At 48.3% G+C, this 23,913-nt stretch overlaps 1 protein-coding gene across 2 annotated transcripts in view; it reads left to right on the top strand.

The window, feature by feature from the left end:
* Nucleotides 1–6,083: 6,083 nt before the first annotated feature.
* Nucleotides 6,084–23,913, top strand: part of SLC7A3 (solute carrier family 7 member 3) — a 34,220-nt gene continuing 16,390 nt past the window's right edge. The window contains exon 1 of one of the 2 annotated variants that reach the window (XM_061598992.1): nucleotides 6,084–6,177. Coding sequence is in view for 1 of the 2 variants with exons in the window: in XM_061598991.1 (XP_061454975.1) it covers nucleotides 21,441–21,463 (23 nt within the window). In the remaining variant the exon portion in view is untranslated. Of the gene's footprint in view, nucleotides 6,178–21,425; nucleotides 21,464–23,913 lie in introns of those variants that run through there. The other variant, XM_061598991.1, reaches the window with a different exon arrangement.

Consider the following 23,913-nt stretch of genomic DNA (forward strand, 5'->3'; position numbering starts at 1 on the left):
GCAAAGCTGCTGTCTAGTGGAATAGACCCAAGAAGAGGAACCTGTGGTCCTCCAGATGTTAAGATTCCCGCCTCCCTTCCGCTCCAAGCCAGGAGTAGCCCCAGACTATGAAGCTGATCTTTTAAAGGGGCGGGGGTGCAACCTTATCCAAAGCAGGCCATTTACCTGGTTCCCAGGCGAAGCCACCAATCTGCAACACCTTTGTGTTTCAGGGAGAGGTTTACAAGATCCTGAAGCTGCCTTGTATGGTTAATGCAATGTAGTTCTGAGGAGTTGGTATTATTGCATTTATATCCCACCTTTTCTTCAAGGAGCTCAAGGTGGCATACAAACATAGTTCTGCCTCTCCTGACTGTATCCTTACAACAACCCTGGGAGGTAGGACAGTGACTGGCCCAAGGCCACCCAGTGAACTTTATGGTTGAGTGGGGATTTGGACTTACTTTCCCAGGTCCCAATCAGATACTCTTAACCACTACACCACACTGTCTGTCTGTTGCTGGTACTGTTTTCTGTGCACTGCTTTGGGTCTCTGCCAGAGGTTGGGGAAGGAGGGGTGGAAGGTTAGGACCAGTAGAGGCAGAAGAATAAAGTGGCTTTTGTGGCAAACTTTTATTTAACTTTTGGCCTCGGGTCAAAATGTCTCAGGCCTAGGGTCGGGAGTGCAGCTAGCTTGGTCCCTCCTCCATCGCTGTCCCAGCCAGCCTTCAAGAGCAGCTCCATTTGGAATAGTTGCAGTGGAGTATCCTTGGCATTTCATGAAGAAGAAAAGCACTGCAACCGCCTGATGGCATAGAGTTGATTAACATTGTTTCAGGCCACTGTTGCAGCCTGGGATGCTGGGAATCTATGCAAGGCCTGGGTGTCTAGGGGGCAAGTGCAACAAAACTGTTCACAGAGCAATGGGAGATGTTGATTGCCAGGCTGATGGGAGGCAAATCTAGATTTTTGTGGGACTCTTTAACTCCCATCATCCCCAGCCAGCACGATCAATGGTCAGGGATGATGGGACGTGTAATCTAGTAGCATTTGGAGGACCTTGCATTCCCCATCCCTGGGAGAAGAGGGACCATTAAGGGGAGATAGAAAAGCTTTACTCAGGCTGGAACATCAGATCTTTCTCAAGCAAAGGTTAGGACACTGTCCTCTTCCCTTTCAAGTCTGATGATCCCTAAGAGCAGCACTGAGCGACTGTGTCAGGAAGCTGAATCCCTCTCAAGTTCATCCTGGCCTGAGCATCTCTACCGCTTCTGGAATGAGGAAGGGGGAAAGGGTGGGTCCTGCTGGCACTTGCCGCAGCTTGCCAGCTGATGACAGCAGGCGAGAGCTTGCATCATTGATGGTACTGCAGAGAGCATCCTGGGTAATGTAGTCTGGTATTCTAGCTTTCTGGAGTAGCGGAGAGTTTCCTTCTTGCGTTCTCCCAGATGGTAGCTGTGGATAAGGGACACAAAGTTCACAGCCCAGAGCTGTAGCGTCCTGCCGCAAAAGATGGGTGATCTCTTTGTGCTGGATGCAGAGGATCAGGCAACAACCTCCCTCGTGATCATACACTCAGAGTAGTTCACGTTTTTATTGTTTGACTGATCTTATTATACCTGTGCCTTTCCCCTCCTTTTATTTTACAGTGCCTAAATATGCTTAAATGAGCCTGATGATGCTTTGCTAGCATGCATGGAGGAGGGTGTTGCTAGGAGGCCTGAGTTGCAAATATTTTGTGCTGGTCCCCAACTCTCTTGCCCTTAAAAAATAAAATCTAGCTTTGCTTACAGCACAAAGCATGGGATGCCACCCACCTACTACCTGAATTTGCTCAGAAACCTAGGTTTGCATCTATTCATATATACGAGCAGATTGTGTTCTGGGTCTGTGCTCTTGAGGGCTTTTTCCCTTAAAAAAAATCTAGCAATGTCCTTGCATGAGACAAAATGATTAGAAATTAATTTTGGCATGACAAGGCTGCTGTTAAAAGGGCAGGAGCAGTTCCAAATGTTCTAGAAATCTCTCACATGATAATAAGAAAAGCTCTGTTGGGTCAGGCTAAAGGCCTATGTAGGGCAGCATCCTCTTCTCACAGTGGCCAACTGGATGCCCATGAGAAACCAACCACAGAACCTAAGTGCAAGAGCACTCTCCTCTCATGCAGTTTCCAGCAAGTAGTATTCAGAAGCCTCTGACCACGGAGGCACAGGATAGCCATCATGGCTAATAGCCATTGATAGCCTTATTCTCCATTAATTTCTCTAAACCTCTTTTCATAGAATCATAGAATAGTAGAGTTGGAAGGGGCCTATAAGGCCATCAAGTCCAACCTCCTGCTCAATGCAGGAATCCAAATCAAAGCATTCCCGACAGATGGCTGTCCAGCTGCCTCTTGAATGCCTCCAGGGTCGGAGAGCCCACTACCTCTCCTGGTAATTGGTTCCATTGTCGTATGGCTCTAACAGTTTTTCCTGATGTCCAGTCAAAATCTGGCTTCCTGCAACTTGAGCCCATTATTCCATGTCCTGGACTCTGGGACAATCGAGAAGAGATCCCGGCCCTCCTCTATGTGGCAACCTTTCATGTACTTGAAGAGTGCTATCATATCTCCCCTCAGTCTTCTCTTCTCCAGGCTAAACATGCCCAGTTCTTTCAGTCTCTCCTCATAGTGCTTTGTTTCCAGTCCCCTGATCATCCGTGTTGCCCTCCTCTGAAACTGTTCCAGTTTGTGTGCATCCTTGAAGTGCGGAGACCAGAACTGGATGCAGTACTCAAGATGAGGCCTAACCAGTGCTGAATAGAGGGGAACAAATACTTCATGCGATTTGGAAACTATACTTCTGTTAATGCAGCCTAATATAGCATTTGGCTTTTTTGCAGCCACATCGCACTGTTGGCTCATATTTTAAAGCCATCTACGTTGGTGGCCATCCATCATTGCCTCTTGTGGGAGTGAAATCCACAGTTTCAACTATTCCTGGTTTGGTTCAATAGTGTATCAGTTACTCACAGTACTGAATCTTCTCTTAGCTATTTATCAGCCGTTTGTAACATGGATGGCACTTGGGGAAAGCTTAATGAGGACACACCCACTAATTAAGAGAAGGATGTTCCCAGCAGAAGCACCTTTCATGCCCTGGGGCAGCAATTCAGGAGAGGAGATGCTTTGACAGGCTAACCCCACCCTGCCCCTCCTGTGGACACCAGATGCCTAAATCATGCTGTGTCTTGTGGGGCTAGCTGGAAACTCCACTGTGCACTGCATATGAATGGGAGCTCTTCTAATACAGTTGTTGTGAGTCTAGAATTGGAGGATGGAAAGTGGACGCCAACACTATCAGGAGTGCCAGAGGTTCCTTATCCCTGGTCTAGACCTGTGGTCCTCTATTTGTTGGTGGACAACAACTCCCATCATCCTTGCCTACTGGCCATGCTGGCTGGGGCTGATGGCAGCTGGACTCCAGCAATACCTGAAGGACCACAAGTTCCCTGCCGCTGTCTTGACCAGGGGTGGGGAACCTTTGGCACGCCCGGTGCCATTGGACTGCAACCCCCATCAACCCCAGCCAGCATGGTTCCCTGGACACTTATGACACTGAACTGATAAGTGGCAGGTGTTTGAATGATAGCTGCCTCCGGAACAGATCTCAGGGCACCTTCCCAAGAGGGGGAGGGCTCCGTCTCCACTCAGAAGGCCAAAAACAACAAACCTGCTCCCAGCGGAAGAGGAAGAAGAGTTTGTCCAGCCCAAGAGGCAGCATGGGCAGGGGCATAGAAGGTCAGGATTTCAGCACTGCTGCAGTAATTGGGAGACACAATTGCCCTCCCACAGGCCCTTGAAACAATGGGGGCGGGGGGTAAGGACAGTGGGATTGAACTAAGCCTGTGAGGATGGGAAAAGGGAAATGCTCCCTGTCTCTCTGCTTGCAAAAGATGCTCTGCCACTGAGCTGTGGCCTTCCCACAAGGGAATGAATAAATATATGCCCTTTGAAGCAAGAACGGCAGAGTGGCTGCCTGTTGTGAATTGCGGGAAGAACATGAGTCTGCCTCGTGTTGGGGTGTGGCTGAGACACCCACGGGTGAAAGCAGCAGCATCAGAGATCAGATGCCTCCATCCAACGGGGCTCCTGTGCAGGGAATGACACCCCATTTCTTGACAAGAGTTGCTGCTTAAAGCCAATCCTATGCATGTTTACTCAGATGTCAGGCTCCCTGTATTTGAAGGGCAACAGGGCTCACTCCAGGACTTCAGCTCTAAACATCTTGCAGACTGCCTTGCAAGCTGATGTTGAAGGGTGGTGCACAAATTAATCTGGAGTACAACAGGAAGAGGCCACATGCTGTTGTTATTATCAGAGTAAAGGTGGGGGAAAGCCATAGCCCAGTGGGGCAGCATTTGCTTTGCACGCAGAAGGTTCCGGGTTTGACCCCTGGCTCCTCCAGGCAGGGCTGAGAGAGCCCCTTGTCTGAAATCCTGGAGAGCTGCTGCCAGTCAGTGTAGACAATAGTGATCTAGACAGACAAATTATCTGACTCAGTGTAAGGAGCTTTCCTAGGTTTGTCAGGGAGAGAGTATGCACTCTCTGCATGCAGAATGTGCTCTCTGGTTCAACATCAACTTTAAAAGGCAAGCAGGGTGAGGAAGTTCCCTCTGGCTGAACCCCCACAGCCCCTTATCAGAGCTGCTGCCATTCAGAGTAAGTACTGGGCTAAGGCGGAGTAATGATCTGACTCTGTGAATGGCAACATCATGTGTTTCTGTATTCCCCACCTTGAGGAGCTTGTTATTCAGAACGTGACACGGAGGGAGGGGAGATAAATGCGGGCTCCCTGCCAGCTGGCATCCTGACTGGGCATCCAACCAGCACATTAAATACTGTCACCACATGGTGTCTGTCCAGCCCTGGCGGCTGAGTTCAAGATCCACAAAGTCTTGGTAACTTTTGATTTATTAAGACGGTCTATCCAACTCCTCTGGAAGGGATCTTAACACAAGCCTGCAGCAGCACTTGTCCTTGGCCAAAGTGGTATTCAGTGTGTCCTATTCAAAATACACCCATTGAAGTTAATGAACACGACTAACTTGGGTTCGTTAATTTCAGTGGGTCAACTCTGAGTAGTAACAATCATAACATTTATTAATACAAACATTAATTATTGTAGGACTTAGCTGAATACAACCCAATACTATTAATTTAATAGTTTTAAATTAATAAATTAAATCTCCTCCTGCTGGGAGGAATGGCGGGATATAAATCAAATAATAAATAAATAAATTTACACAATTTAATTATATAATATTAATTTAAATCCAAATTAATCCTACACCATTGAATGGGGCATTATTCTGAGAGGCTTGGGTAGGATTAGGGGTGTAGTCGTGTAGGGTCTTGGTGGGGTCTTAGACCCCTTACTTTTTTGGCAGCAGGGTCCCAGCAGGGTCCCTATGTCTCCGGCATTCTACAAGCCAATCAGCATGAAAGAGGAGTGCATTAGCCGCTGAGAAGAGTCTTCTAACATGCTTCCTTGTCCTTTCCTGCTGGTTGGAGCCAGTCAGAGTGAAAGGTGGTGAGTTAACCACTGAGAAGTCTCTTCTCAGTGCTAACACTCTCCTCTTTCATGCTTATTGGTTCCTAGGCATTAACAAGGATTTCATTCTCAGCCTCACACACACAAAAAGCCAGGAGGGGGCGTGGCTGTGATTAACTTGAAGAGACCCTGCACGTCTGAATTTGCCACTACACTACTGGGTGGCTTGTGCTGCAACTATACTAAATGAATAAGGAGTGGTGGAAAAGGTGTTTTTATTGTTAACAGGAGGAAGAGAAAGCTGGCACCATAATAGGTGTTTTTGGAAAGCCTCCGAGGTGACGATCCCCCGGGCAGAGCTTTCCAAGGCAAGAGCGGACGGCCAAGGCCACGTATCGGCTTGCACGCTGCTGCCTCGTTCACACGACGTAGTTCTGGCGCGCGGCGGCGGAGGGCGAGCGGGCGTCCCAAACAGGCTTAGCTGTCTCTGAGCCGCCGGCTTGCTTGCAGGAGGCGGAGGCGGGCGGAGATTTTTCTGCCCGGCTCGGCCCGCCCCCTCTGGATCCTGCCACTTGATATTCCGCCCGCCCGCGCTCTGCTTTCCTTTCTCCCGTTTGTTGTCCTCCAAGCTGCGCCGGGCGCCGGATCTGCGTTCCTGGGGCCGGTGAGAGGCGGGGAACTGGGGCACGCTGGGGTCTTGGAAGCCGGGAAGACAACGGCGGCGGGAGGGGGCTCCTTCCCTCCTCTCCCCTCCGCTCTCTCCCCTCCGCTCTGCTGACTTGGCGCCTCTTTTGCAAGTGGAGCTCCTGGTTGCGTCAGCGCCTGCCCACCCCCGATGCCCCGGGAGCGCTCCGACTAGCCAGCCAGAAGCTCAACAGGTGTAGCTTCGCTTGCCGCGGAAACGCGCCACCCCCGTTTCCTTCGCTGGATTTTTGGCGCCGCATGTTCTGGGTCTGTCTCTCTCCCGTCTCCTTCTCTGCGTCTTGGAGGCGCGGGGAGGTGCGCTCTGTCTGTGCTCAGAGACACCTTTCTTCGTGACGGCCGCGCGCTATCCAAGGCTCTAACGAGGGTCCTACAAGGGAAGGCTTCTGTAGCTGGAGCAAATGGCGCCCTGGTCTCCCGCAAGGTAGAAGGGCGGGGTGGCTTGGCTCGGCTGTCTCAGGAACCATCTGCTTGCCGGTCAAAAGGGTGGGAGAGCGTTGTCGCGCTCGGGCTGTCTCCGGACCGTAAGGCTGGGCTGGGCAGGTTGCATCATACTTTTTCTTTACTTTTGAAGCAAGATCGGAGTGCAAGGAAGGTCCAAGTGCTGGCCCCGTCCGCACTGGCTTTTTCTCCTGACATCTTGGCTTAGGTATTTTCTGGGTCGGTGAGCGTGGTTTCTCTCTCAAACAGGCAGCCTTGCTGGCGAAGCAGGTGTGTTTGTCTCTGTTCAAATCCCCCTCCCCGGCACCAGCCCCCCCCCCCATTCCTGGTCCCCTTGTAAGGTTAAGCAAGGCAGTTGTAGACAGACAGTTGCCACAGTAGGTCCGATGTATGTTTGTGTCATGCTGCGGAAGAGGTAAGCTCTGCTAGAGGTGTGTTTATTTTTAAAAAACAGAATGCCTGGACTCAGCAGAGCAGCTGCTGTAACAGGACTTGCCAATAATTTTTGGAGAATGAAGATGCTGGCTGTTCTGACCAACCAATCCCTTTAGCTTATTGGTAATAACTGTGGATCCTAAACTCACAATTTCCTGAAAAGTTCATATTTTGTATGTATGTTCTCTCTGCCGCCTCTAATTCTGCTTTCTTGTTTGATTTAACTGACCCTCACAACTGCCGTCGGTTACTTTTCCATGAAATAGCCCTGGAATGCTGGTCTCAGTCACCTAACTCTCCTTAACATCATCCTGACGTTGCTGGTGCAATGTGATGTATGTATTTTACATAGTATTACTTCCATATGTATTTTATTTTGGATATCTATATCTTGCTTTTACATTGGAAACCAAAAGTGCCTTTAACTGGAAAATCGGAACGACTCGGCCCATTGACCAGAGGATTCCAGAGAGTGTGAGCGCTCACAAGTATGCCCAGTGCACATAATCACCTGCCTGGTAGGCTTCAGTGACTGCTGCAAGATGCGTAGCTGGACAGTACGTTTGTTAGGAACCAATCAAAAGGTTAGGAGAAAAATAAAAGAATAAGGCAGAATGTTGTAACCATTAGGTCAGCGTTCAGACTCTGTTCCAAGATGGCGATGGCAGGCTGATTAAGTGCCTGCTAAGTGCTGCGGATGTCAGGTTGCACACCTAGGACAAAGACCCAATGACCGCTCCTCAGTTTTGAAAACAGGAAAGGCCAGCTGTTACCCAGATCTGTCCAAGGTGTAGTCCGAAGATCATAAGGAGATCCTTGCTGGGTCAGAGCAATAGCTGGTCTAGCCCGATATCCTGTTCCACACAGTGGCCAACCAGATGCCTTTGGGAAGCCCACAGACAGAACTTCTCCTGGCTATACGTCTGTGCCTGCTGTCGTGGGTTCTGCCCATTCTACATGTGTTAGATCCTGGCTGCCTTTATCTTATTGGATCTGGGTCGGTGCCTTGTTACTAAGGCTTTCCTGTCTGTGGGAAATTCCTTGCCCCAGTTCTTGTGTCAGCAGCTAAAAAGGGGGGGGCAGAATGAGCTCTTCCTGGAAGAGTCCTTGGCACTGGTTGGTGCTTCTGACTGTATCAACTCCTTTAAGTCCCGTCAGAAACACCTTGGTGTCCAAGCGGAAGAGCCAATGCCTGCCTGTCCAGGCATTCAGTGTTGCTCGTGTGCAATCCGCAGGCAACATCCAGTGTAAAAATGCTTTTCCAGAAACACGCCTTAAAGGAGGTGCAGTTTTTTGCTTGGGGAGGGGATGGAGGAAGAAGTATTAAGAATAGCCTCTTATGTGAGGGCATATGCCTCTGAGTGCCATTGCGTTGAGGTCCCACTTGCGGGCTTCCCAGCGGAATTTGTTTGGTCATCTGGAGAAGATAGATGTGCCAGATGAGGCAGCCTTTGGTCTGACTGAGCAGGTTACTCTTACATGCTTATGAAATCTTGGTTCCCAAATGTATAAGGGCACCGTGAGGGAACCTGAGGCCCTCCAATAACATCTGGACTCCAGCTCGCACCAGTCCCAGCTGGTGTGGCCAAGTGGTCAGGATTGATGGGCGAGACAGTCCCAACATCATCCGGAGGGTCACAGATTCCCCACCCCTGCTGTTACAGGGATAATAGCTTCCAAGATCCCTTTGCAAACACTAATTGCCCCTACCTGATGTTCTTTCTTTGCTGTCCTTCATGCTTGTTGGGTATGCCTGGCCTTGACGGGAAGGACCAGCCCAGCATCCCGTTCCTGAGGATATAGTGGGAACAGGATGCACGAACGGAATAGGGCCTTCCAGGAATGGGAGTGGCACAGTGGGGTGTTGGAGCAGGTTTAAAGGGTGCTTGCAGTGCCGGCCTCAGGATCCCGTCTTGTCTGTTTATCATGCTGTTGTTAAGCTGTGGTGTTTCTGGGTCCTGGGTCTTTTGAGATTAGGGAAGGGTGGGGAACACACTTTCCTCCCAGCGTTTAAGCATGACTGCTGCTCAGGGGATGGCTTCCCTGTCTCTAGGCATGCGCCTCTCTCTTCCTTTGGGGAAGGGCCATAGCTCTGTGGTGAAGCATCTGATTTGCATGCAGAAAGTCCCAAGTTCAGTCCCTAGCATCTCCAGGCAGAGCAGGGTCTGAAACTGTGGGGAGCTGCTGCCCGTCAGTGCAGACAGTACTGAGCTAGATGCCCCATTCGTCTGACTCCGTATAAGGCATCTTCTTGTGTCCGTTAGGGACATTCCCAGCTCCATGGAAAAGAACATGATTTCCATGCAGAAGGTTTCCATGTTCGACCCAGCATCTCCCAGACACTGTCTGAAACTGGAGAGTTGCTGCCTGTCAGTGCAGACAACACAAGCCAGATGCACCATTGGTCTGACTTGGGTATAAGGCAGGTTCCTCAGCAGTGTTGTGGTGGGGAGCAAAAGAGTTGGCAAGCAGGGAAAGAGGAACTGTAACTGTACCTAGCACACCTCAGTCTATTTGTGCCCAGGAACCAGAGTGAGCTGCCGCTGGCTGCTCTATGGCGTGCCTCTTGCTGTTTCTACTCTTCCTAGAATATCTGGGCAGCCAGCAGCTCTGGAAAACAGCAATGTGGGTCCTTCCTTTCCCTCCTAATTTGGTTGCCTTCGATTCAGCTCTGCCAACGTTTTTCCTGTTATGCTTTTATTCTAGTTGCATGATTTCCACTGATGTGGGGTGGGTTGAGCACTTCCCCGGTTGCAGGAGGGGAGTCAGGCACAAGCCTACTTGAGCTGAAGTGGAGTCCTTTCAAAGCATCTGAGCTGGGAAATTTGTTTGCAGCTCCGTCCCAGCTGAATGGAGCCAGGTGTGTGTTTGTGTCTTGTGCGCCTGGAGCGTTAAGTGCATCATCTGCTAGTTTTTTTTAATAACTTGTAGGGTAAAAGACGGTGGTGTGGATGATACTCTTCTTCCTCCTAGTAAAGGGACAAGGGTGGTTAAGACCTTTCCTTTGGTCCTCTTGTTTCAGATCTTCGTTGTAGAGCAGCTGACTTTAAAACAGACCTCATTAGCTCTGCATTACAGATTAGCTCCTGGAGGTTTCAGAGAGCTGGCAAAATGCTCTGAAATGCCTCAAAGCTGTAGTTGAGCTAATACACAGCTCTGCGATGGCTGGGAGGGAAGGAATCTCTTCTGGAAATGGCTGAAGGCCAGTAGACAAATCTCTCCCTGTTTTTTTAATGTTTAAGCATCTCTACAGTCTCTGTCACTTGACAGCAGTCTTCCCCAATCTGGTGCCCCCTGGGAGGTTTAGACTCGAACTCCCATCAGCCCCAGCCAGCATAGCCAGTGGCCAGGGATTATGGGAGTTCTACTCCAACAACATTTGGATGGCACAAGCTTGGGGAAGATTGATCTATAGAGTAACATAAGGAAAAAAATGTGGGTGGGTGTCGTTCCCTGCCCTGAGGCACTCGCAAGCTACATTTTGAAATGCAGTTCCATGTATTTAAGGTTGCTTTCAGTTTGGTGTGAGGGCCAAGGGTTTTTGTTTCTTTGTAGGGGCCATAACATTTTCTATGTTTGGATTCTAGCCTTGCTGAGCCAGGATATGGAACGCCCAGTTTGCTAAACCAAGCGGCAAGGATTATTTGCTTTTAGGAATATAGGAAGCAGCCTCTTCCTCAGTATTGCCTGCACTGACTGGCAGCAGCTCTCCAAGGTGTTAGGCGGGGTTCTGTTTTTGCCCTACCTGGAGGTGCTGGGGATTGAATCTGGGGCCTTCTGAATGCATAGCATGTGGTCCTATCTCTTAGCTACGGCCCTTTCTCAAATGGGAAAATACGGTGAATAGGAAAAAACATCGTAACAATCTCTCTGATCTCTCTGCTACCAACGTGACACCGGTAAGGACCAGCTAGCAGAATTTTATGACTTGTGGTCCCTCCCATTTCATCCTGTGCCCTGAGTTGTCTCCAAATGCTGAACAGCCTGCAGTTTGATCAGCCATGCAGAGAGCTTGTGATGAGGCCCACATGCTGTCATTTGATTACTGATCGGGCACGAGTAAAACATCATAACCATGCCTACTGAGTGGCAGTGAGGGCGTCAAAGAAGGCTCACTTCTCTTCCTCCATTGCATCCTCAAGTTGCTGTCTAGTGGAGCTTTTCTGTATTTTCAAGGGTCTGTTGATATCAACTCCAGGAAATGGAGTTTTAGACCTCTCGGGGGCCCACAGTGAATTGTTTGCAAGGCACTTCAAAGGTAAAGTTGCTTGCCTCCGTAGCAATCTTGATCCACATCAATTACATCTGATACAGAGGCTGCGACCCTACCTTCCTATGCATCTGCTTCCACGAGTGATACATGCCCTGGTCTCCTCTCGCTTAGACTACTGTAATGCGCTCTACATGAGGTTACCCTTGAAAACGGTCCGGAAATTGCAGCTGGTACAGAATGCGGCGGCACGCTTGATAAAGCATAGCCGTTGCCGGGATCATATTACTCCAGTGTTGGTAGATCTACACTGGTTACCAGTTGTTTACCGGGCCCAATTCAAGATGTTGGTGTTAACCTTTAAAACCCTATACGGTTTCGGCTCAGTTTATCTGAAGGACCGCCTCCAGTATCACCGATTATGCCGCCAGACAAGATCAGCCTCACAAAACCTCTCAGTCCCACCAGTCAAAACAGCTAGGCTGGTGCGGACCAGAGAGAGGGCGAGAGGGCATTTTCGATTGTGGCCCCCACCCTCTGGAATTCCCTTCCTTTTGACCTTCGACATGCCTCCTCCCTGATGGGTTTTCGCCGAGCCTTAAAGACCTGGCTATTCAGGCAGGCCTATAGGATTTCTGGGGTGGACTAGTTTTTATGATGTATTAATTGAAGGATGGTTTTAGATTAATTGATGTTTGTGGTTTTGATTTGTATATTGTATTTTATATTGTTGTACGTCGCCTAGAGTGTCCATTAGTTCGGACAGATAGGCGACTAACAAATAAAATTTTATTATTATTATTATTATTATTATTATTATTATTATTGTAGTCACCAGTGAGGTGTTGAGTGCAATGTCTGCTGCACCTTCTTACGGGATCAGTTTCAGTTGATGTAGCCTGATGATGTGGACAAGGTACTTGTGATGATGCGACCAGCAACGTATCCTCTCAACCATTGTCCTTCTTGGCTTATTAAAGCTTGCCAAGGGGGTATGACCAAGTAGATCCAGGGTGTGGTCAGTGCTTCTTTGCGGGAGGGAGCGGTCCCAGCCACCCTGAAAGAGGCGGTGATCTGACTGTTCCTGAAAAAGCCCACCCTGGACCCATTGGTTTGTGACAACTACCACCCGGTCCTGAATACCCCCTTCTTAGGGAAGGTGATTGAGAGGGTTGTGAGCAGCAGTTGCAAGTACTCTTGGATGAAACAAATAGATTATCTTGACCCATTCCAGTCTGGGTTCAGGCCTGGTTATGGGACTGAATTGACTTTGGTCGCCCTGATGGATGACTTTTATTGGCAGGACAGGAGGAGTGTGAGCCTGTTATTCTTACTTTATCTCTCAGCAGCTTTTGATACCATTGAGCATGGTATCCTGGGCTGAGTTGGTGAGATGGGTATTGGAGGCACTATTTTATAGTAGTTTCAATCCTATCTCCAGGGTCGTTTTCAGAGAATAGCATTCAATGATTGTCTTTTGGCCCCCTGGCAGTTGTGCTGTGGGGTGCCGCAGGGTATTATCTTGTCCCCAATGCTGTTTAACATCTATATGAAGCCCTTGGGAGCGGTCATCAGATTTGGGGAAAGGGGTCACCAGTATGCTGATGATACCCAGCTGTACCAGTGCTTGGACTCTGTGGTGGGCTGGATGAGGGCCAACAAACTGAGTCTGAACCCTAGCAAGATGGAGGTGCTGTGGGTTGGTGGTTCTCGAGTTTGGATAATTGGTCAGTTGCTTGTTTTGGATGGGGTCGTACTCCCTCTGAAAGAGCAGGTCCGTAGTCTGGGGGTGCTCGTGGATTCATCTTGGTCGCTAGAGGCCCAGGTGACCTCAGTGGCTAGGAGTGCCTTTTCACAGCTTCGCCTAATAAGACAGCTGCAGCTGTTTCTGGACTGGGATAGCCTGACAACTGTTGTCCACACACTGGTAACCTCCAGGCTGGATTACTGTAATGTGCTTTATGTGGGGCTGCCCTTGAGGTTGGTCTGGAGGCTGCAGCTGGTACAGAATGCAACGGCATGACTGCTCACTGGGGCACGGTATCGCCAACATGTTATCCCGCTGCTGAAGAATTGCACTGGCTACCAATTAGCTACCGGGCCAAGTTCAGTGTTCTGGTTTTGGTTTACAAAGCCCTGTACAGCTTGGGACCAGGATACCTGAAAAATGGTCTTACCCCTTATGTACCCAGTTGTTCGCTGTGCTCTGCAGGTGAGGACTTCCCACAGATACCATCTTATCAGGTGGTCTGTTCTGCACAACATAGGAAGCGGACCTTTAGTGTTGTGGCACCAACACTTTGGAATTCCCTCCTCTTAAATATTAGACAGGCACCATCTCTGTTATGTTTTCAGACCTTATGTTTGAAGACCTTCCTCTTTCAACAAGCCTTTTAAGTAGTGACCTTATCCCAGTCTGCGTCTGTGTTGGAATTGCTTTTTAAGATTTTTAAAAGATTTTTTTGTTTTAATATATTTTAAAGGCTGTTTTTAAGATGTTTTAGAGTGTTTTTAGTGCTTCTGGGAGGAAGGGTGGGATATAGATTTAAATAATAATAATAATAAATTGAGGATCGATGTGCTCAGAAACAAGGCAAACATGCCAGGTTTTTGTGTGTGGGTGAGAGAGAGAGAGAGAGCGAGAAGAGAAAAAACACCCTCCACCGAATAGTCAAGGCGAAATTAAGTGAGTTGAGCAGCTGCATGCAAGGGGGGGCTGCAACAGATGGGGAGGATTGTTTTTCCTCTTCCCTGACTGGCTGACACAATTGGTTGCCTTTTCCTTTGGCTCCTTGTAACTGTCCAGGACTTTTGCCCCCATCAGTTCACGCTTAGATGACTCCTGGTCTGTAACCATCTCTCTGCAAGAGGCCGCGGTAAAAGTGTAACTGCTCAGTGAATAATTTCTGCCCGGCAGGGTGATGCTCCAGTCTGTCACAGGGAGTGCTGGGTAGCTGCGTTTATCCCAGATGCTCTTCTTGGGCTATTCTTTATGTGACGTTTCTGGCAGATTTTCCAGAGTGGTAGAAAGGCTGAGGTACCTTGTCTTGTCTGCAGACTGGGTACCTTGCTTTCCAGGAATGAAAGCCTGGTCTGGGATGCTGTGCTCTTCCTCCCCAGAGTCTTTGCAGGGTGGAAACTCAAGGCATCAGTGTGGGAGAGTGGCTGGAATAGGTGACAGTTAGCACCTTGAGGGCCAGGCCTGGTTCCTGTGGTTGGCCAGATTGGGCCCTAGCAAAGGGGCTCAGAAGGGCCCCTTGCTGGCCACACTGCCATTCACTGCCCTTCCAGCAGCCTCTGGACAACCCTTTCAGCAAGCAGTGAGTGGGCAGTAGTGCCATTTTTGAATGGGAGGGAAGCTCTGCTTCTATGGGTGGTGGCTGCTCACCATAATAATACAGATCCACACAATACATTTAAAGCATATCCAACTCGCATTTAAAGCATATGACTTCCCCCAAAGAATCCTGGGAAGTGTAGTTTCCCCCTTCATGATTAACAGTTCCCACCACCCTTAACAAACTACAGTTCCCATGGTTCTGTGGTGGGATTCATGTACTTCAATGTATGTTGAATGTATGTGCTTTAAATGCATGGTGTGGATCTGCCCTAAATTTACCCAAAACACAATGTCAGCCTTATAAATCTAGAGATTTCTTAGATCTCTAGGCCAGGGCATTGTCTTTTGGTTAAATTAAGATGGTGGGCACCCCCTATGGATGGGAGCCAAGCTTGACTCCCTTTCAAAAGTTGCAGTGGTGCCCAGCCACCACTAAAATGCTCTCTGGAGGTCGGGGTCTGGTAAGTGATGCTGTTGCCGCAGCAGCAAAAAAAGAAGACATGGCATTGTTGTGGCCATGTGGGGAGAGGCTAACGGCGGCATCGTGTCGTGGGCCTTCTGCAGACTAGCACCAGCCCTGCAGTGAGGGCGCCTTTGAGACCCAGGTAATTTCCCAGTGGTAATTTCCAGCACTGTTTTTGCTCTGTGTGTTTTTCTGAAGGTGTGCATTGCTTTCTAATAAGTTGCGCCTCATGAATGGCTGCAGTCATAAGAAGACCACCTCTCCGTGTCTGCCAGTCCCTGCTGGGACTCATAATGTGCATAGCAGGTGGTGGCCCTCTTCAGGGTGTCTGGTGCGGCTTGGGCTCGGCTATTACGTTTTCCTCTGGAGCAAGCTGATTTTATGAAAAGAAGCAAATGGGGGAGAGTACTAAAAATGAATTCGTGTCTCCTGTATTGCAATTTCTGGACATTTTGCAACTTACTAAAATGCCTGTTCTTTTAAAAAAATAAAAAATCAGTATCTGTAGGTGGTATTCAACCCCTACTCAGGGTAGATCCATTGAAGTTAATGGACATGACTAACTTAGGTTCATTAATTTTAATTTGGCTATTCTGAGCAGGACTTAGTTGAATACAATCTTTTTTTTATTGTGCAAAAGTGGTCTAAATTCTGTCTTTGTTCTCCTACTCTAAGAAGCAGGAGATGTGGGTGCTCAAAGGCTAATTCTGCAATCTGCCACCTTTTGGGTTAGGCTTGTAATCTTAGCCCATCCTGTCTTCAAAGGCTCTTTTAAGATAAAAGGTCTGGTAAACACTAGGTGCTTCCTTCCCAAATGAGCCATTCATTCTTGGTACCTGCAAGACACCCCTTAACAGATGACAGTGTGAGTGGTGGTTGTTTGCCAAAGCCTAGCCTATTGTCTTAATTTCTATAGATAATTAAAATGTGGCTTTCCATATGCCAGAACTGGTCCAAGCATAAACTAAAGATGGCCGCAAACCATTTCCCCCCTTCTTAAAAATAAAAATGGCTGTTATTCAGCCAACAACATCAGATGAGCCCTCTTGGATCAGGCCAAAGGGCCATCTAGTTCAACATCCTTATCTCCCATGAGGTGAAGGGCTCTCTGTTGCTCTTGTTCCCCTGAACCTGAAACACAAGATGTATTTACTGGGAATGAACAAATATGGAGGAAAAATGAGTTTTACTTTATGTACATGTGTTCCATTTAATTTTTATATTTCCAATGTATTTCCATCACTTATTTCAAATTATTTGGGCAAAAATCTCCAGAAGCAGCTTGCATCCAGAGCAAAAATACATAGATAATAAAAAATCAATAAAGCCACAAGCCAAACCTAATATTGTAATATTATTATTTATCATTTATTTGTTGCTTTGAGACATTTTGGTGTAAAAAAAATTATCAGTAATAAGTAGAAACGGTATTAAATGTTAATAATAATAATAATAATGAAACATGCTGTTTCATTTACTGTCATAAAAACAGAAGCATTTAAAACCATACGGGAATACCTTGTATTAAAAAGCAGCTTGGGGGAGAAAAAGTTTTCATGGTCTGTTTAAAAGCCAGTAGATGCTATACATACATTGCTAGTGAGGGAGCTCCATATACGTGGAGTCACCACTAAAAAGGCCCTGTCTCTAATGTTCGCCAGTCTAATAGGCCTTGATGGCCAGCCCTCAAGGAGGGTCTCTGAGGTTGAATTTAAGGCTTGGGTAGGTTCTTACTGGTGCAGGTATAACCTGGTCCCAAGCCACTAAGGCTTTAATGGTCAACACCAACACATATTGGTCCAGAAAGTGGACTGGCAGCCAACGTAACAGGGGTTGTATGCTTTGAATGGCTAGCCAAACCTTCCCCAGCCTGGCACCCTCCAGGTGTTTGGATTACATGTAGCTGCTAATGGCAGGTGTAGTCCTAAACATCCAGAGGGCACCAGGTTGGGGAATGTGCTTGCCTAGCCCAACAAGCATCTGAACAACTGTATTCTGTGCAGGTTGGAGTTTCTGAGCAACCTTTAAAGGCAGACCCACACAGAGTGTGTTGCAGTAGTCTAGTATGAATATATGCAATGAGGTGAGCAAAGACTTTTCCTAAAGAGTGGGACTGGTATCCAATCTGTATGTGTCTTAGCTTTGTGAAGAACCCAGAATTTGAAAGACCTGTTTTGTTTGTGTTTTTGTAGCGGACAGCTTTGCTTTCTGTCTACAGAGCTGAATTAAGCTTGTTCTCTAGAACATGGATCCGTATTTGAAGCACAATAAAAAGAGAAAAAGGTCCAAGTTAGAGCAGAGCATTTAAGTTTTGTGCACACCAAGATGGCAAACCTATTTCTGGACTGTACCGCTTGCAGTACTATTGTGTCCTTCCCTCCAAATTAAAAATAATAATCCCTGCCTGCACGCAGCCAAGTGGCGTGCAAGGGGATTTTTAAATATGGAGGGATTCAACTGTAGAGCCCCTCTTCCTGCAATCTAAAGTGATAACACCCCAGAAACAGTTCTACCACTTTATCTGCTGTTGAGGCTGCCTTTCCTAGAGACCAGTAGGACAGCCTGAAATTAGCTCGAGAGCGGAAAGCTGATAGCAACAGGGAGAGGGAGGGATGGCTTCTGGCTCCTGCCAGTCACAAACTTGCTCCAGGCTCCCTTTCTTCAACAGTAACCTAGGCTACGCAGCATAGGAGCCACTTCTGCTGGTTTTCAGCTGGGGCTGAGGCCAGACAGACTTGACCTTCTTCGCTGGTGCTTTCTTCTGCCAGAGTAAATTTTTTTATCTATTAATAGGATCAGATGAGCATTGAAAGGCACAATTAGCTTCTCTACTCTTCTGGTGAAATGCGAGTTCAATTGCTCTTCCAATGAGGAAGCGTTTAATTATGTGCTTTGCCATCCTCTTTGATAAGCTAGGGCACTTCTGGGCATAGATGGCAGAAGGCAGAGCTATGCTAGCACGTCTTTTCCCATTCTGTGCTCTGTCGGTCCTGTCCTTTTGGTCAGAGTTTGAAAGATCCCAGAAGCTGCAATGGTGTCTTGATGTGAGGGAGACCCCTCTTGGTAAACAGACTGGTAGTTAAATATTTTGAAATAGTGGGAAGTTATGGGGCAATGTTGCTAGGTTTACTATTCCTTTGAATAGGAGAATGCTGGAAACTAGGAGCATCTTGGTAATATTGTTTTATTTGCAAATGTACACGCTGTTCTTCACAGTCCTGTCATTCATTCCCTTTTCTTCCTGTCTCGTTTTCTAGATGGCAACTTGGCCCTGCTCTGTGGTTCTTCCTCTTCTGAAGCCATCCCTACTAAGGATAGGCTTGCACCTGGAGAACATGCCCTGTGAGATGCTGCTCTAGGAGAGCTCTTTCCTCCCCCTCTGTTATAGGCTGGCATTGCTGCCGGCAGGTGGGGAGATAGTTTGCAATCCACCCTGTAATATGAAACATGCTGTTTTGGTTTACATTGAGCAGGCTCTTGCGTCTCTCCAAGGTCTGGTGCCAACTCATTCAGGCTCTGCTGAGTACAACCCTTCTGTCTCTGTGTTGTGTAAGGAGACCCCTAATTATCCCTGATGGCAAGTGATCATGCCCGGAGTCTTCCGCATGTTTCCACCTGCCCCGAATGTCCACCAAGTACTAGCACCAATTTAGTTAGCTACTCCTTGCCCGCTGTCTGCACCCTTGGGCTTTCCTTCCAAGCCCACCAAGCTGCAGGTCCAGCCAGTGAGTTTTGTCTTGGGGTTCTTATCAATCTGCTTGCTCTTAGTCACACTCAAAGGCCTCCTAAGCAGTTTAGCCATCCTGCTGCCACACCCCTACTATGGAATACGCTGCAAGGCAGTCCTGCCTGGCAGCTGGCCCTCCCTTCCTCCCTCTTGTCAGTTCCTGCTTGGATCTTGTGCCACTCCTCCGACAAAGCATCAGATCCTCACTAGCACCAGCAGGTGTGAGCCTCCTGTCTTTACTGACCAGCACTAGACCGTTCGTAGGTAGTAAGATTCCTAGGCCAGAGCACAGCAAGCAAGTTTGTTTTTATCTCTCTGGAAACAGTGCCATGTCCACGGCAGCCTGGGACTGCTGAGGGTGTGTGTGAAGTTAAAAACCAGAGCAGCTGGCTTTTGTAAGCTGGGTGCACTTGACTTTCTCCTGTTGCACTGGAGTGTGTGATTCAGGAAGTTCATGCTAGGCTTGATTGCAGCAGGATGGGAGGATGTTGCTGTCCTGGTGCATATTTGTCTTGGGGTCCTCTCCCTCCCAAGTGTGATAATTTCTGGTGTTGGCTGTACAGTCACTTTGGCCTCTGATAGCCAGGGGGCAAAAGCTTTATATTTCTGCTTGCTGAGATTGTTTCTCAGTGCTGTTCCCACAACACTTCCAGCCCAGAAAAATGTGCTTCCTCAGAGAGCTTTTTTAAAAGGCACCTTCTGCGCTGCTAGAAATGGAGGTTTGCGTTCCTTTGGCTGATGATGCACATCTATCAAAGTGACATATTTTTCCCTGTTGGTCAGGAAACAGGGGTGGTGGTGGTGGCAATGTTCAAGCAACTCTTAGGCTAACACAATGCGTCTTTAATATTTTAGCTCAAAGGGGTAAATCTACTGAGAACTTCCACCCAAGAGCCTTGTGCAGTCCATTGGCAGTGTCTGTGACCAGCACATGTGGTCTGGCACCAGGTACAGGACTTCAGCCAGAGTGTTCTGGAGCTGCGCAAGCAAGCTAGACATCAAGGGAGCTGTTAACCCACCAAGGTCTGGCGGAAAGTATTGCGCTTATATCCTCACTGCCAAATCCACCCTCTTCCTGGTCATCTGTTGGGTTGCCATTTACAGCTGGATCTCCTCCCTTCTTCTGAGTATGCCCTTCCTCCTGAGGGGGGCCCCTGGTGATGGAGCCACCTGGCACCCAAATGGGCACAGCTGTGGTGACTGGGATTCCAGAGAGGAAGGCTTGTTTGTCTCCTCTGCTGGAGGCAGCCTGCCTCTGAATACCATTTGCTGAAAATAACAAGTGTGGAGAATGCTGTTGCACTCAGCTCGTCCTTGTGGATTTCCCATAGGGCCACTATGAGAACAGGCGCTGGACTAGGTGGGCCATTGGCCTGATCCAGCAGCCATGCTCTTCCGATGTTCTAATGCTCAAACACAACTGTATCCACTTTCAGTAATAACCCTGTAAGGTTCACTCATTTGCTGTGCCTGTTTAACAGACGAGAAGACTGAAGCTACTCATGAGCGGCTACCAAAATGGATGGCTTTAAAAGGGGGTAAGACAGGTTCACGGGGGATAAGGTTTTCGGTGGTTATGTTCTATCCCCACTGCTGGAGGCAGCCTGCCTCTGAATGCCAGTTGCTGGGAATCGCAGGTGGGGAGAGTGCTATTGCACTCAGGTCCTGCTTGCAGGCTTCCCACTGGGGCATCTGGTTAGCCACCAGGAGAACAGGATGCTGCTTTAGTTGGGCCTTTGTCCTAATCCTGCTGCAGGACAGTTCTTGTGTTCCTACTGGGCCCACTGCTGCCTTTGCTCTTGAGGCCTGAAGGGCAAAGGGAATGAATGCTCGGGAAGTGTTTGGAAGGATGATTGGGTGGTCCAGGTGAGACATCCATGGGGGGGGGATTTCTGGCTAACTTGGGGCCGTTGTGGTTTTGCCCGTGTCCTCAGCTGTGCTGGGGTCCTCTGTGGGGGGAACCAAGCCTCTTCCTCTGAACAGATGCTGCTGGGGTGTGGGTCAGGTGGTGTCATGAGCCCAATGGAGAATTCTTGGACTGAGGAGGTGGTGGTCTGGGATCCAGGGGAGGAGCCAAGTGGGCTGGGAGCTGTGCATGAGGATGTCTGGGAGGAGCCCAGTGATCTGCTCCCTTATTTACCCTAAGGTGTCAGCTGACACAGGCGTGTGGGGGGGGGGTGTTGAACCATCAGACCATCCAATTGCATCGCCCTCAACTGCTGTGCCAGCCTCCTGCTGTTGACCTACCATCGGCCTAGGAGGGAATGCCAGAGGTGGGGCCAGGGGAGGTCCTGGCTGAGTCGCCACCACCCCTGTTGCCCCAGGTGCACTGTTGGCTGCGCAGGTGCGAGTAGACTGAGCCCGTTAGCCAGCCTACCCGTAGGAGTGCCTGCTTGCTTGCCCAGTCCTGAGTTGAGAGAAAAGTCTCATCTCCGTCTTTTATTAAGGGGATTAAGGGGGCGTGACGACAACGTCTTTGCTTGAGTAGCCATGCCGAGTAGTGCCTTGCGTTGACTTTAACACCGTGTGATCTGTATAACCTGATTTCTGTTTCAGTCCTGTGCTAATCTGTGGATTCAACCACCAAACTGAGAGTCCTGAGTCTGAATATGCCAGGAGGGAGCCAGGACAGGTGGGACCTTAACTGGCAACTGTAGAGGGAGACTGTCGGTGGATCTTCTTTTTGCATCTTCTGCAAGCCAGCTTCCTCCATTGAGGCCAAAAGCTTCCGCTCCTGAGTTGGGCAACTTTTATTGTCTTTGTCTCTAAAGGGGCAAGAAAGAGAAGAAAGTAAACCAGAGACAAATCCAATAAATTTGGTACTGGATTTACTCTTTGATTGCCAATAATCTGTTTCTGGCAACAAAGAGTGTGTTTGCATGATACAAATGAGGACTGAGAGTTGTTGGAGCTTGATGTTGCTGTATTGCAGAAGAGCTTTAGACCATTTTTCTCAAACTCTGAATCTGTAGCAGCATAATGCATTATATAAACTGGCTCTCTGAGCCCATGCACAAGGAGATGCCCTTCAACTATATGTCACAGAAGTTGAAACGTGTCCGGCATGTTCTCTGAAATACATCTTTTGCAAACGGTCTTAATCTTTTGGGTCTCAAGGTTTTAGACAATCATACCTTTATATTCCACTGTTGTGGTGTCATTAGTATTTGAAAGACATAGTCAGTTTGCACAGCATGATATTTTAGAACATTTTTATGTGCTATTACACACTCTGCATTGCAATGTTGTAAAGCCACAGAAGATTATTTAATCGTTATTGAACGTTCTACTGGTTTTTTGGCTGATCTTCCTTCTTTGATTTCTTCTGCGAATCACACAACCATTAATGGCATGAGACTTTCAGTTCCATGTTGACAAATCCTGGCTTTTTTGTCCTTACATTTGCTTGCTCCTCCAGAATGCTCTTTAATATCCCTTCCCCCTGTTGGCAAACAAAGGAGATGGTCTGACAGTAGAGAGCGAGAGAGAGAGATGGCAATTAATCCCCATAGATCCTCCTTGAAGAAAGAGGAAATGAATGAGCATTTGCGTTGCTGTGTCTCCTGGCAGGCTATCGGTCAGCTTGACGGACAGGCTGGGAGGATGGCACCTGTATTGATTTCATGAGGCACAACAGATGATGGAAAGCCACAACAGTTCTGCAGTTGTCTGATCATACAGAATAAGTAGGACCTGCAACAAAATGTTGCGGTGTATCTCATCCCCCTAAGCTGCAAGGGCAGGGCTGGCATCAGGTACCAGTACAGGTGGATTCTGCTGAGGGGGCCACACCCCTGCACGGCGTCTGCTGATGAGAACCCCTTAGACCTGCTGCAGTGAGAAGGTAGACTCACGGGGGGGCATGGAGGGTATCTTGCCCAAGAGTTCTCAAAATCTGGAGCTGGCATGGTATAAGGTGCTCAAGCAAGCCAATTCGTCTTCTCACCTGCCCCCTCCTGATTTTCACATTCTTTATTTCTAGCTGACACTCAACATTCTGTGGCTTCATCAAGCATGCTTCACTTTCATTGGGCTCTTTTTAGCAGCAGCAGGGGGGGTGAGGAGAGAGTTTAAGTGTGTTGTACCTCTGCAAACCTTAGGGCATGTCAATCCCTCCCTCATTTTCCATATTTTAGCTCAGATCCTGTTGACACTCAGTCACCTGAGCTTGCTTTTAGAGGGAATGTTGCACTGGGAGGGAGATGTTCTCACTACTTGACATACATAAGTAGTTATTTGGGATTGCAGCAGTTGGTCTATATTCATGCCTTGATGCTTCTATGCATGTTAATAATGTACTCTTTGCCTGGTGGCCCATGGTAACTGTGGATTGCTGCTGGGCAAGCAGACAGGGAAGCTTTTGAAAATGGGAACAGTTCGGTTGTTTTGGGTCCATCGATGTGCTGCAAAAGTGTTGTGGACTAGTAGCTTGTTGGGGACCATGGCTTCCTGTTTAGCACCACAGCTCTTAGGATCGGAGAGTCTTTGCATCCTTGTTGCCTCTTAAATTTTGCTGTATTTCAACACGCCATTCATACCCGCCCCCTTCTTTGTCCGTTTCATGAGTCTGATGATGTGGCCCATTGAAGACCTCCTGGCTAAGGCTGTTTGCTGCAATTCCTTGGCACAAACACTACCAGTGCTATAGAGAGCAGACCCGGGTGCTAGTTTTTGGGGCTTCCCTTCCTAGATATTGGAATGGAAATACTTTGTGGGAACCGGGGTAGGTGGGGATTTGGGGCTACAGGTTTCGCTTGGGCATGGCGTCACATCCCGCTAGCACTAAAACTGGCCAGTGTGCATGTCATTAGCCCAGCCGTGTAAAAACAGCCACTCTCCTCTTCGCTTGTGATGAGACTGTCTGAACCTAGTGCAAACCTGTAACGCAGAGCACAGATAAAATGCTTTATGAGATTTGAAAAATGGACAAAGAAGACCTAGCCAGTTCTGAAAAACAGATGATTGGTTGGGATCCTTCAGCTTCTTTTGGATCCCTTTGTTTTATGTCCCAGGCTGAGGCTGATGGGAGTTGTAGTCCAAAACATGTGGAGGGCACCAGATTGGGGAAGACTAGCCTAGAGT

The sequence above is a fragment of the Rhineura floridana genome, chromosome 16 (assembly GCF_030035675.1).
Source record: "Rhineura floridana isolate rRhiFlo1 chromosome 16, rRhiFlo1.hap2, whole genome shotgun sequence".
Classification (NCBI taxonomy): Eukaryota; Metazoa; Chordata; class Lepidosauria; order Squamata; family Rhineuridae; genus Rhineura; species Rhineura floridana.